Source organism: Saimiri boliviensis, chromosome 3 (genome assembly GCF_048565385.1).
Source record: "Saimiri boliviensis isolate mSaiBol1 chromosome 3, mSaiBol1.pri, whole genome shotgun sequence".
NCBI lineage: Eukaryota > Metazoa > Chordata > Mammalia > Primates > Cebidae > Saimiri > Saimiri boliviensis.
In genome coordinates this window covers 141664175-141676222 of record NC_133451.1, presented here as the reverse complement: position 1 = coordinate 141676222, position 12048 = coordinate 141664175, and the positions used below count along the sequence as shown (strand labels likewise).

The 12048-nt window shown below is 38.4% G+C and overlaps 1 protein-coding gene across 3 annotated transcripts in view; it reads left to right on the top strand.

Moving 5' to 3' along the window:
• Nucleotides 1-12048, top strand: part of ARHGAP10 (Rho GTPase activating protein 10) — a 337781-nt gene that overhangs the window by 287693 nt on the left and 38040 nt on the right. For all 3 annotated transcript variants that reach the window (XM_003927990.4, XM_074396841.1, XM_074396842.1), the window contains one exon: nt 3295-3445. In XM_003927990.4, the coding sequence (XP_003928039.2) occupies nt 3295-3445 (151 nt within the window). The remainder of the gene's footprint in view (nt 1-3294; nt 3446-12048) is intronic.

Below are 12048 nucleotides of genomic sequence, written 5' to 3'. Positions count from 1 at the left end.
AATGCTTGGGATCAGAAGTATTATGAATTTTGACTTTTTTAAATTTTGAATATTTGTATTATGTGTAATAGTTGAGTATTACAAATACGAAAATCTGAAATTTAAAATGCTCCAATGAGCATTTCTTTTGAGTGTCATTTCAGCACTCAAAAGTTTCAGATTTTGGAATGTTTCAGATTTCAGAGTTTTGGATTTGGGATGTTCAACCTATACAACATAGAGCTTATTGAGGGTGTGGTTGGTGTTTAGAATCTTAGACATATTTTATGCCTCATTAGGACTTGGCAAGGTCCAAGGAATTGATTATATATGTACAGTGCCAAATTTTATGAATTTTTTTTTCCTTCAACTTTTAAGTTCTAGGGTACATGTACAGGATGTACAGGTTTGTTACATAGGTAAATGTTTGTCATGGTGATTGCTGCACCTGTCAACCCATCACCTAGGTATTAAACCCAGCATGCATCATCTGTTCTTCCAGATGCTCTCCCTCCCCCTGCCCCCCGACAGGCCCCGGTGTGTGTTCCCTCCCATGTATCCATGGGTTCTCCTTGTTCAGCTCCTACTTCTAAGTGAGAACATGCGGTGTTTGTTTTGTTTGGTTCCTACATTGGTTTGCTGAGGTTAATGGCTTCCAGCTCCATCCATGTCCCTGCAAAGGACAGAATCTGTTTCTTTTCAGGACTGCATAGTGTTCTATAGTGTATATGCGCCACATTTTCTTTATCCAGTCTATTATTGATGGATATTTGGGTTGATTCCATGTCTTCAGTATTATGAATAGTGTTGTAGTGAACATAAACATGAATGTATCTTTATAACAGAATGACTTGTGTTTCTTTGGGTGTATTACCCAGTAATGAGATTGCTGAGTCAAATGGTGTTATATTTCTGTTTCTAAATCTTGGAGGAATCACCAAAACTGTCTTCCACAATGGTTGAACTCATTTACACTTGCATTTTCTGGTGTTTTTATTTTGACTTTTGTTCGTCCAAGACAAGTGTAAAATAACTGTGGAATGCCTATATCTAAATCACTGTTTTTTAGTCTTGGCGACACAAAATAAATCACCTGAGGAGCTTTAAGATGTAAACCAAAGAAAACAAAACAGACCCCAAAGCATGGTCGCCATTCCAAAATACTCTGATGTGAGCTAAACAGTGCCTAAGATTTCTGGAGACCAGCCCGGGGTGGACCCAGCCCTGGGATTTGGACTGAGGTGCTGGGAAGGACTAAGGTCAGTCCTCAGCAGGGTCTCATTTTGCTTGGTAGTCTGGCTCTGCAGATTGGGGTTGGCTCCACGTCTCACCTCCCACTCCCTTTCCCCAGCACCCTTACTTCAAACTGGAGGAAAGAGGTGGGACAGTTTTCAGCATTTGCACCGTTCTAGTCAGCATGATCCTAGAAGGAGGTGTGTTTGGAAGGTTGTCGTCTATCCAGCACCAGTTGTTGGATGATAACTTTTTCATTGCTAATTTATGCTTTGGATAAACTGGTTCTGTGTATGGTTTGGTTTTCTATTCTGGTGACATCCCGGAGCCATCGGCTGTATTCGTAAACATCAAACATATTAATACGTAAGCCAGGGAGCTGTTTTAAATGTTGGTTACAGGTGCCTTTTTTTATCCCCCAATGGAGTCATGTTCCCTGGCATTTTTCTTCTCTCCTTCACTATTATCGGACTTCTCAACCTAACTGCTCTCCTGTTCCAACCACCCCACAACCTTCTTACATCTGAACAATGACAGATGGCAGTAAACCCAGCTGTGGATGGTGGTCCAGGCAGCAGAGGGTTTTCCAGGCAGATAGTAGTTTGCTGTTGACCAGAGTGGCCTACTGGAACACAGATTTTGTGGAAACATAGTGTTAGCAGGTCACCAGTTGGAACAAGAAATTAAATGTTCACTAGCACATATTTGTCTATAGTAATTTAAATCATTTTTTAAAAATTTCATTTACACATGAGGGGGCAGTATGGGACTACAAAGGAAATGCTCTCTTGAAATAGTTTATTTTTATTGGTATATAATTGTTTTTAGGTGTGAACTTTTAGACTGTTCAATTAAAACTCCAACTTCGTTGTTAGTTGTTCAGCGATACACATATGTAAGTGATACACTCTCACTTGTATCACAGGTTGTGTGCCACTGTTTCTTTTAATATTAAAAATATATAAAACAGCGGTGGGACGTTGACACAGTACTTTTTCCCTAAAATTATACTTTAAGTTCTGGGATACACGTGCAGAACGTGCAGGTTTGTTACGTAGGTATCCGTGTGCCATGATGGTTTGCTGCACCCATCAACCTGCCCTCTCAGTTTTAAGCCCTGCATACATTAGCTATTTGAGGGTTTTATATTCATGTTTTGTTGAAAGCTAACTGGCTTTCTTCCTGTTTTCTGCTTCCACCTGAGGAGTGTCAGCCCTTTGGAGATGCAGCTTCTGTTATGTTGATATCTCGAATGTATTTCACTTTATGACTTTATCGAAGGATGAAGGGCCTGCAGTTTTGTTGGAAAGAAACCTCTGAACTGAGGTCTCGGCAGCTATGGAGGGTCTGTTATCAGTCACTTCTGTATGATACGCTTTCCCTTGTGGCACAAATTGGTTTCCTAAAAAGAAATTTGCTGAGCAGAGGAGCAGCAGATTTTAATTAATGTTATTATTACTGATAAATGAATGACATTGTAGATAAATTAAGGTGCTAATATTCTGGATTTCATAAATGAAAGGGGAAATAAAAGAAGGGTTAGAGGGTATTAAATTGATAAAATCTAGAAAACATTTTATGAAAAATATAAATGGTAATCTGGAAAGGTAATTTCATAAGCATCGGCTATTTTTAAATGTGTAAAAAGTATTTGCAGTCATCTGTTTCTGTTTACATAGTTTGGAAAAAACTGAGACCAACGTTTTGTTGTAAATATAACCTTCTGTAAAATTTAGTGAAATATTTGTTTTTAATATTTTATCCTGGCTGCTTCCTTTGGAGATGAAGGGCTGTGCCACTGTCTATACCTGCTAAAGATAGTTGTACTTGTTTAGTTTTGGAATGACTTATTTGATGTGTAACAGTCTGATGTTGTTTTGACTTAAATTTAATCAGAGATTTTTATTTTGGAATCTTCTGTTAAAAAAATAAAAGGCTATGACCTCTTCCCTTCCTTTGAAGGAATGGATTTTGGGCTCTAGCCTGAATTGAATGAACTCCAAATCAAATGTCGTGATACTGGTTTGCATACAGGTTTCTGTTCATGGTGAGTAATTCATGTCCTCTGTGCTTCGATGGCAGATTTTTCGGACACCACCTGATACCACATTCCCTGAGCCCACCTGCCTGTCGTCATCACCCCCGAATGCACCACCAAGGCAGTCGAAGAGACAAGGCCAGAGAACCAAGAGGCCCGTGGCCGTCTACAATCTTTGTCTTGAGCTGGAAGATAGTAAGATATTAATGATATTTTTTGCTTGACAGCATGCTCAGAGTGTGGCATATCATATGTTCACAGGGCAGGCCACCATTTTTTGTCATTTGTGTTTTAATTTCTTCTTCCCTTAAAATTATAATTTTGAGATTGACAGGGAGAATGAAGCTTTTTTGTCAGGGAGATAACGCAAGTTTCAGTTTTGTTTGTCTTTGTTATGCATGGTTCTTTTTTTATTTTTAAAAGACAGCTTAAATTTCTTTTTTTGGAGACTTGTGTGACCTCCTGTGAGGTTACATAACCCTGAGACAAATGGAAGGGGAACTAAAATTAAAGCAGATCTTTTATGAGAGAAGCGGATGGAGTCTCATGTTAAATGCATCTAGATTAAAGGCACAGTTCACCATCGCACAGGCGTGTACAGCTTGTGTGTCTTACTTGCCCCATTTTTCTGACTTTCTCATCAGGCAGAATGCTTCCTCTTACGGCAGGCGTGGCAAGTTGACCTGCCTACCCCGGCCAGGCTTGTGGGAACCGGGCTGCAGTGGAACCCTGGCCAGTGGAAGTTCTTGCATCCCATCTGAGCCACCCTGTGCCAGCTAATCATTGCCATGTGGCCGTGTTGTTTCAGTGTTGCCAGATTGCCCAGTTTTTACAGAGCCTAGAAATCTGAGTTTTCAATACCAATCCATACAAAACAAGACTGGGAGCCGTGCACAGGCCTCCCGTTGCTGATTTGTAACCATGTGGCTATTGGTGTGAGAATAAGATGATTCTGGTATCCAAACCTGGGTTTTCAGCGTGCAGCCTGAAGCCGTGACTCGTGTTGTGAGGCCTTTCTCTTTATTGGGAACATTTGCTGGATTTGAAAGTAGACTTCATTCTTCTTCTTCTGGTCCTTTAGAAAAAAAAAATTGGAAGTGTGAGATGATTAGCAGAGGAAGGAAGGGGATGAGGATGGGAACAAATACAGTGCCGTTGTCATAGGTATCTGCATGTGCACATGGCCAGGTGGTTAATATCCAGAGATTCACGAAAGCGGGTGACAACTGTCTTCAGCTCACCTGACTTACAGGTATCTCTAGGAAGACTCGGAATGCCTCCTGTAATGACACAGGGGGGTTAAAACGTTCCGGGATTCTTTTATATTGCTTAAGACATATGTACATATGATACAAATACTTGTTTTACAATCAGATACTTAATTTCCAGTGGAAGGGCACGAATCATCAAAATTAAGCTATAATTTCAGAACTTCCTTTTAGACCTGATCCCAGCTAACTTTTTAATTCTGTCTCTTTCTCACGTTCATTCTTTCTCAGCAGAGTTGCTAATAAGGAGTAAAACTGACTGGTTTGAAGTGCACCTTCTCTTACATCTCACTTGTCCTCTGGTGGAAGTGTTAATAAATAATGAAATAAGCAAATGTTGGAAAGTAGGAAAGGAAAAAGAAATCAAGAAGACGCAGAAGACCTCAAGTGGCTCATTGGCCCTTGAGCAAAATGGAATTGACTGTGTTTCATGAGGGAGATGATTAAAGAAGGACATTTTTGTCTTAGGATCACTTCTGCTATTTTGATGTTCTTAGCAATGGAATCATAATATCCATTTGTTTAGTGGATTCACCTTTTGATCATTGGATTGCTAAGTGATTATTAGTGGTAAGAAGCTTCTGTAGTGGTATTTGGCACCATCTCTTATGGGAACATTCAAGTTAGTGGATAATCATAGACTTCCTAACTTGTGGGTGATAAAATAACTTGTTACAATCACTTGATTTTTAAGGAAAAAGATTGTCAGATACTCAACTTCTTTAGTCTGGTTTTTACATTCATTATTTATACGATTTGTTCTATATTTTGTATTTTATGAAGTATTTTATAGCTTTATATTCATCCTTGGTTTCAACATAGTCTGTGTGTGTGTTTTGTTTTTTTTTTTAATTTGTTTGTTTTTTGTTTTGGAAAGTTGTCAGAATCAGGAAAACTCCTAAGTTTGGTCATAGAGTAATTTTATCTTATCTCAGAGGTTATATGATAAGTCAACTTAAAACTATTATTCTCCTTTGCCCTCAGTTATTTGTAGTTAAGATTTAGTTGTGTGAAAAAAAAGTTATTTCAGAGAGAACAAAGTAGGGTCTGTATTTTGTTGTAGTCTTTTATGTTTTACGTATTATAGAAAAAAAGAAAATGAAGAAAAGTGAATACATTTATTTGAAAGGAAGCATACAGGGAAAGAATACTAAAAAAACTATTCATGTTATTGAAAGTCACTTAGCATATTGAAAACTTACTTTCAAAAGAAGGTATATTGTCATTAGGACTTAATTTTTTTTTAAAAGTAGTTTGAATCATATAATAGTCAAAATGACTTGAAGGTTTCAAAAGGTTTAATATTTTTTCCATATTTTTTTCTTATTGTCAGTAGTGAAGTGACTTCCCATGTTAATCTAGTTTGGGCGAAAATATGCATTATAGACAACTTTGGTTGATTATTTTTCCAAATGTTCTAGTTTTTATGCGACAGATAGAAAATGTGTATATGAATATGCTGACCCCCTTGTAGTATAAGTTAAATTGGACTTAATTAAATCCAGGATGAGTAGTTTTTGCTTTAAAGTTAGGTAGCCTATCTGCCAAGATTCGAGGAACCAGCTTGGATGACTGGAGATGTTCTTCAGCCCTGTGATTTGGTCAGAGATTTGGTATTTGAGTGAAGTGGTTTGTGGTATATTATTTCTTCTTCCACATTGAGTAGCTAATGAAACTGTGTGATGTCCCAAACAGCCAATCTTGGAACGTACTAGGAACTGGTTTCAGTTCAACATCAGGCAGATCAAAAAAACATTAGCGAAGCGTCAGCTAGCCTGTTAGAGCATGAGCCACAGTAGGATAGGCCTGGATGCAGGAAAACCCAGCCTGCATGAAGCTGGAGGGGAGATCCTTTGCTGTGAGACATGCTTTTTGTTATGTTCATTCAACCTCCCCCCAACTCCCAATTGAGGGATGACCAGTTAAATTAAATAAACTGAGTATCTTTACTTTGGTAAAGACTTCCATTGGCATTGGCACTTTTAGCCATAGTCATACTGTGTATGCTCATTATTTTTCTTTGTAATATATGATTAAATAATAATAAACTTACTTACAAAAGACTTTAAAATTCTTACTTGCTTAAGGATGTTTATTAATGATTAATATGAACTAAAATGGTTATAGTATCGGGCTAGTTTTCTTAAATTAGAGCAGCTGTTAAATCTTTTTGAGATTCTCATCTTTTATTTTGTTGAAGCCATATTGCTCATTTTTCATATAGCATTTCATAATCTCGTGAACATCAAAGCTGAGCAGAATTGGCTCAGTCGGTTATGAAAAAGCAAAATATGAGGTAGACTGCTAAGTGGTAAAAAGAAGATTAGAAATCAAAGGTTTGCTTTCATTTAATTTTCAAGTTATATCCCATGTTTTTATTTCCTTAGAACTGCTAGTAAGATAACTCTAAAAATGTTAAGTATATGTTGTGTGTTTGTTTTCTCTTGCCCACCCCAAATGCACGTCCTTAGGGTGTCTTACATAAAGAGGAGGTGTTGTGTTTATTGTAATTCCCCCAAATACAAGGAAAGTTCAGGAGGCTATATGAGATCAAAGTGATCTTTGTTATTTTTCATTCAAGGCAAACGAAATTTTAAGCAAAGATTTGGGGAGTTGGGGAGAAGAGGATTACCATCTGAATCTCTTTCTTTATGCTAGCTCTAATTTTAAACAGAACTAGACATTTACAGAACTGGGTTTTATATGTATCTTCTTGTATAGTTAAGTGTTCTGTGCCTGTCTTCTTTCGTAACATAATATAGCAGCTTACTTATTTAGCAACTTAAAAAAATATGACTTATAGCGAGTTGAAAACAAAATCATCTTGCAAGCCAATTGGCAGGATTTAATAGCATTTGAGTGTTGGTCTTACTTGGGTATCGTCGGGTTGGCACTTTAACATTTGGATCATGAATGTGCTAACTGCAGCACATTTTGCTGAGCATGTGTTATTGTAGTCCTACAGCGTGGTAGATACCATGATGAGGATACAGAGCCTTCTCAGCAAAAAGTGAAAATACTACTGTTGAGTGGGGCAGAGATGGATAAGCAATGAGACGTGACCGTTTCCTTGGGTCCTACGTAGGAACATACCTTGATCTGGATGAGTCTCTAAAATCAAAGTAGGGCAAATAAGTCATATATATAGGTCCTTTCAGCCTGAGTAATGTCACATTAGAACTTTGAATAATTAACTATAATTTAAATATCACACACCAACGAGAGCAATACTAATGGTATAAATTAGCTGTCTTAGGTAGGTTGAAAGAATCTGGTTCAATTTTGAGGCATGAGCAAGAGAATAGAAAACTAGAAACCAGGCCACTGTGAGGTCTTTTTGCATGTAGATTTTTAATTCTAAACGATGGAATGCTGTTAGCCATTTGGAAGTTTTTTTTCTTTTTGTCTCTATTAGTGTTTTTTATTATACTAGATATGAAAATCAGAATTATACCACGTATCTATTGAAGGGCCTTTATATGCTCCAAATCTTGCCACACAGTTTTTCCTTTCAAGGAGCTGATTTTCTATTCCCATTCTGTTCACCACTACAGTGAAATATAAAACAACGTGGTAATAAGTGCCCAGTGCTAGCTCTGAGGAAGGGAAGTCTGTGGGGGAGGCTTTCTGATTTCCTTGAAATGAACGATTTTGGCAGTTGGGAGGGAAAGGGTTTCCGGTGAGGGAAGTAGCGTGACCGAGGCATGGCATCAGCAGAGAGCCAGAGTCAGGTGTGAGGGCAGGGGAGAACCCCTGATTAGAAGGGGACAACGTTGAAGATTGTGAATGATAGGTGGACCTGATATGGAAGACGTGGCCAGACCTAGGAGAGACAGCCTAAGGGGGATGAATGAGTGGATTGGAGCCTGAGCCGGGGAATATATATTCTGACTCTATATCATGGGCAAATTGCCTACCCTCTCTAAATCTATTTTATTAGCTACAAAATCAGGGTAATAATAGTATCTGCTACTGAGGATGGTTGAGAAGGTTCAGTTGTGTGTTTAGCATAATGTCTGGCACATAGCAAGCACTCAAACTCGAGCTGTTGTTGCAGGGTAATATTCTTAAAGCCAGGGAAAGGCACTTTAGTTTTAAAATGATAAGAGGAACCTCTGAATATTTTTCAGCAAGGGAGAAGAGTTAAAACATTTTGAAAACAATATTTAAGGAACTTAATCTGACTTACTCTGCCAGTAGGAATCGAAAGGAGCTGTGGTAAAAGGCTGATTAAGTAATTTAGGCTGAGGTTGATGTGGGCTTGAATTAGCACTAGGAAGCAAAAATAAAATGGATATCTGGGAGGGATGTTAAAGTGAATTGGGGACTTCTTAACTGCCTAGATGGGGAGATCAAGACAGATAAAATGGACATTGGCCACAGTTTAGGCTCATAGGAAAATCTATCATTGTGTTTATGTTTTTGTTTTTGTCATCAGTTTTTTCCTTGCAGCTTAAAAAGAGACCATCTTTCCATCAAAAGGAAGGAAACATGACATTTTGTTAGTGTGTTCAATATGTATTCTTATCTGTAACTGCTTTGAAAAATAGGTTTAGTAAAAAAGAGTGTGGAATGTCTTGGTACAAATAGTGTATATGGAAAGTCAGTGGAAAGAGAGAAATAGTAAACAGTTACTAAAATATTCCATCTTCTAGAAAAAGAGCAGTCTAATAACTATGAGCAAAGTAGAGCTAATTTTTCTCCTATTTTACCTCACAGGCACATATATCCACATTCATCGATAGGCTCATATTAAGGGATGGGAGGCCACTCACTACAGTGAGACCTTTATTTCATTAGAAGCCAAGGTTGAATAGCTGACATTCACAGCAGCTGTGCACTCTGTAATCTCAGTTCCCAAGAGAGCATCTATAGAATGCCTCTTTATGAAAATGTGCTTTCATAAGTGAGTTATAACTACCCTGTGTTTTCCACGATGTTAGCAGGATGCCAACTACGTGGAAGTGTGAAAAGTACCACTGGAAAACCATTGTTGACATGGATTTTCATTGACATTCTGTAGCTATTGATGTTTCCTTGTAAACATGCTATCAGTTTGATGAAGAATTATAATCAATCCAGGTAACTGAGCCAAGCAGATCTTGATCTTAAGATTGGCAGTCTGTCTTTTCTCCATTCTTATCAAAAAAAAAATTTTTTTTACATGGCATTTCATGGGTGGGCTCTGGGTAATAACTTCTCAAGCCGGGAAGCCTCTTGCCGTCTCGTCACAGCGATGTTATGATTCCTTGACATGGAATTACTGTGTTGTGAAGTTTAATCTAAGACCAGGCTTGAATGTGTGACAGCATATGTAGACAGATTATTTCTTAACTCACTTTTACAACGATGAAATCAATGGGTTGGAAAAGGCAGCCAGAAAATTCAGGGCTGTAATTGAGTTGTGGCGTGCCTAGAAATTATGTGGGTTGCCTCCCCTGCGTTGATGTCTCCCCAGAAACCTCCCTCGGCGCTCCCCCGCCCAATGCTAGTGACAAAGTGAAAGGCAACTTCTTCTATTGCTTCCTATGTAATCTTAACTGTGCTTCTGTGTGGGATGCACATTTACCCCTTTCTCTGGAGGACAAAAAAGGCTTATTTAATGCCTTAAAAAAATACATAGCTGCTTCTGTGGTGAAAATAAGTTCATGGCAGGTAACTTGGATTTATAGAAGAGAGAAAAATTCTTTAAAGCTTGTGTCCCCGTGGAGTGAGCTTTTTCTTCACTTCTAATAGCTTTTATTTTAATTTCTAGTTGCTCTGAATTCAAGCAGCTGTCACTCTCTTTACAGCCCCCTTTGAAACTCTTGTGGCGTAGGAGGTAGCTGGGCTGTCTAAGAAACATCTTTTCAAACTAACCGAAGTATTGTTTATCCTGAATGAAATGGAATTTTAAGGCTGTCAAGAGTGACTGATTGGAAACGTTTTCTCTGATAGCCAGGAAGGTGAGCAGAAATCTTGAGGGAGAAGGTATTTCTCTGTGTGGTCAATTCCAGGTAACTTCTGTTGCTCAGAAAACTCTTATGGCCCATCATTAAATGACGATGATCTAAGAGTGTCGTGTGCAATTAATATAACAAAGGAAACCTGTGGCCAGTTCAGTTTTGCTTACTGAATTCTTGCAAGCTGTTAAGGAAAAAGAAATGATGCAAGACTGAGTCAGTGCCAGAGAATGCTCCTCGTATTTATCATTTGTCTCCAGTTGGCTTTTCTTAGCTCGGGGTTGCATCTTTGCAGCCTGGTTCCCTGTGCATGTTTCTTCTACCTTCCTCTGTGCCTTCTCAGCCTGTACTAAGAAGGGTTACATGGTCACCTTTAGTTGAAAAAAGGAAAAAAAAAACACCTTTAAGCTCATTAAAATGAAATCTGGGGCCAGGCTAAGTGGCTGGCTTCTGTAATTGCAGCACTTTGGGAGGCCGAGGTAGGAAGATCACTTGGGCCTGGGAGGCTGGGCTGTGGTGAGCCGTGATTGCACCACTGAGCCTAGGTGACACATCCAGACCCCATCTCCAACAAGGAAATAAAATGAATTTTGAGGCTGGCATTTTGGATCTGCTAATAGTCTTTAAAATCAGCAGCACAAGTTTTTGAGCATGAAATGTGATGATGGTAATGGTTTTTAATTTTTCTGTTTAAGAGAAATAGTGATTAAGTATTATCTTGGCTATTTTAAAGGTATATTTTTGTTAAGATGTTTAGTAGTTCAGCAAGAGCATGATACAAAATTTGAAGAGTAGTAACATTGAACAGTTACATATTAGCATATTATATACCAAGTACTGTAATATTGGCAATATTTATTAATCTCAGGTAATATTCAGAACAACCCTAAGGGTAGTATTATTATCCCTATTTTATAGTTCAGGAAACTGAAGCATAGAGAAGGCCAGTTACTCACCCATCTCTGTGACAGAGCTAGGATGGAACCCATGCAGTCTGATTCCAGGGTCTGGGTTCTTAATCACTCTACTAGAGTGCTGCACATACGGGCAACTATGAACTTCTCTTCTCTAGTCACCAGACACTGCCGTTTGTCTTGTGGGTCCCTTCGCAGATACTCTATGCATTCCTAATGGTGTTATTTTTAAATTTTACAAATGACCCTTAGTCTTTCCATTAAAGAAATGGTTAGTGTTATAAGGGAGTCAGATCTGTGATCCTGAATCAGGAGATAAAGGAGAAGGAAGAACCAGAGAGGACTGTGGTTTTAAATGTGGGACACAGAACACTGTAAGAAGCATGGGCCCTCCAGGAGAAAAGTCCAGGTTTGTTTCTTTTATGAGAGAGGTGGGAGGGAAGTGACCCATTTTACTTCAGTGGTAGCAAGTACTGCAAAAGCATCTTCTTGTAATTTATGCAACCACTTACCTAAATGAACAAACATCTGGTCTTGGATTGGTTGTAGTGAGAATATCTCGGGTACCTGATGATTTAACAAGCTGTTAGAAATTTGGAAAGTGAACACAATTTGGAATTTGATGCTGCCTGAATATGTGAGATTTTGCTGTTAGTTTTCTTTTTTCTCCTCCT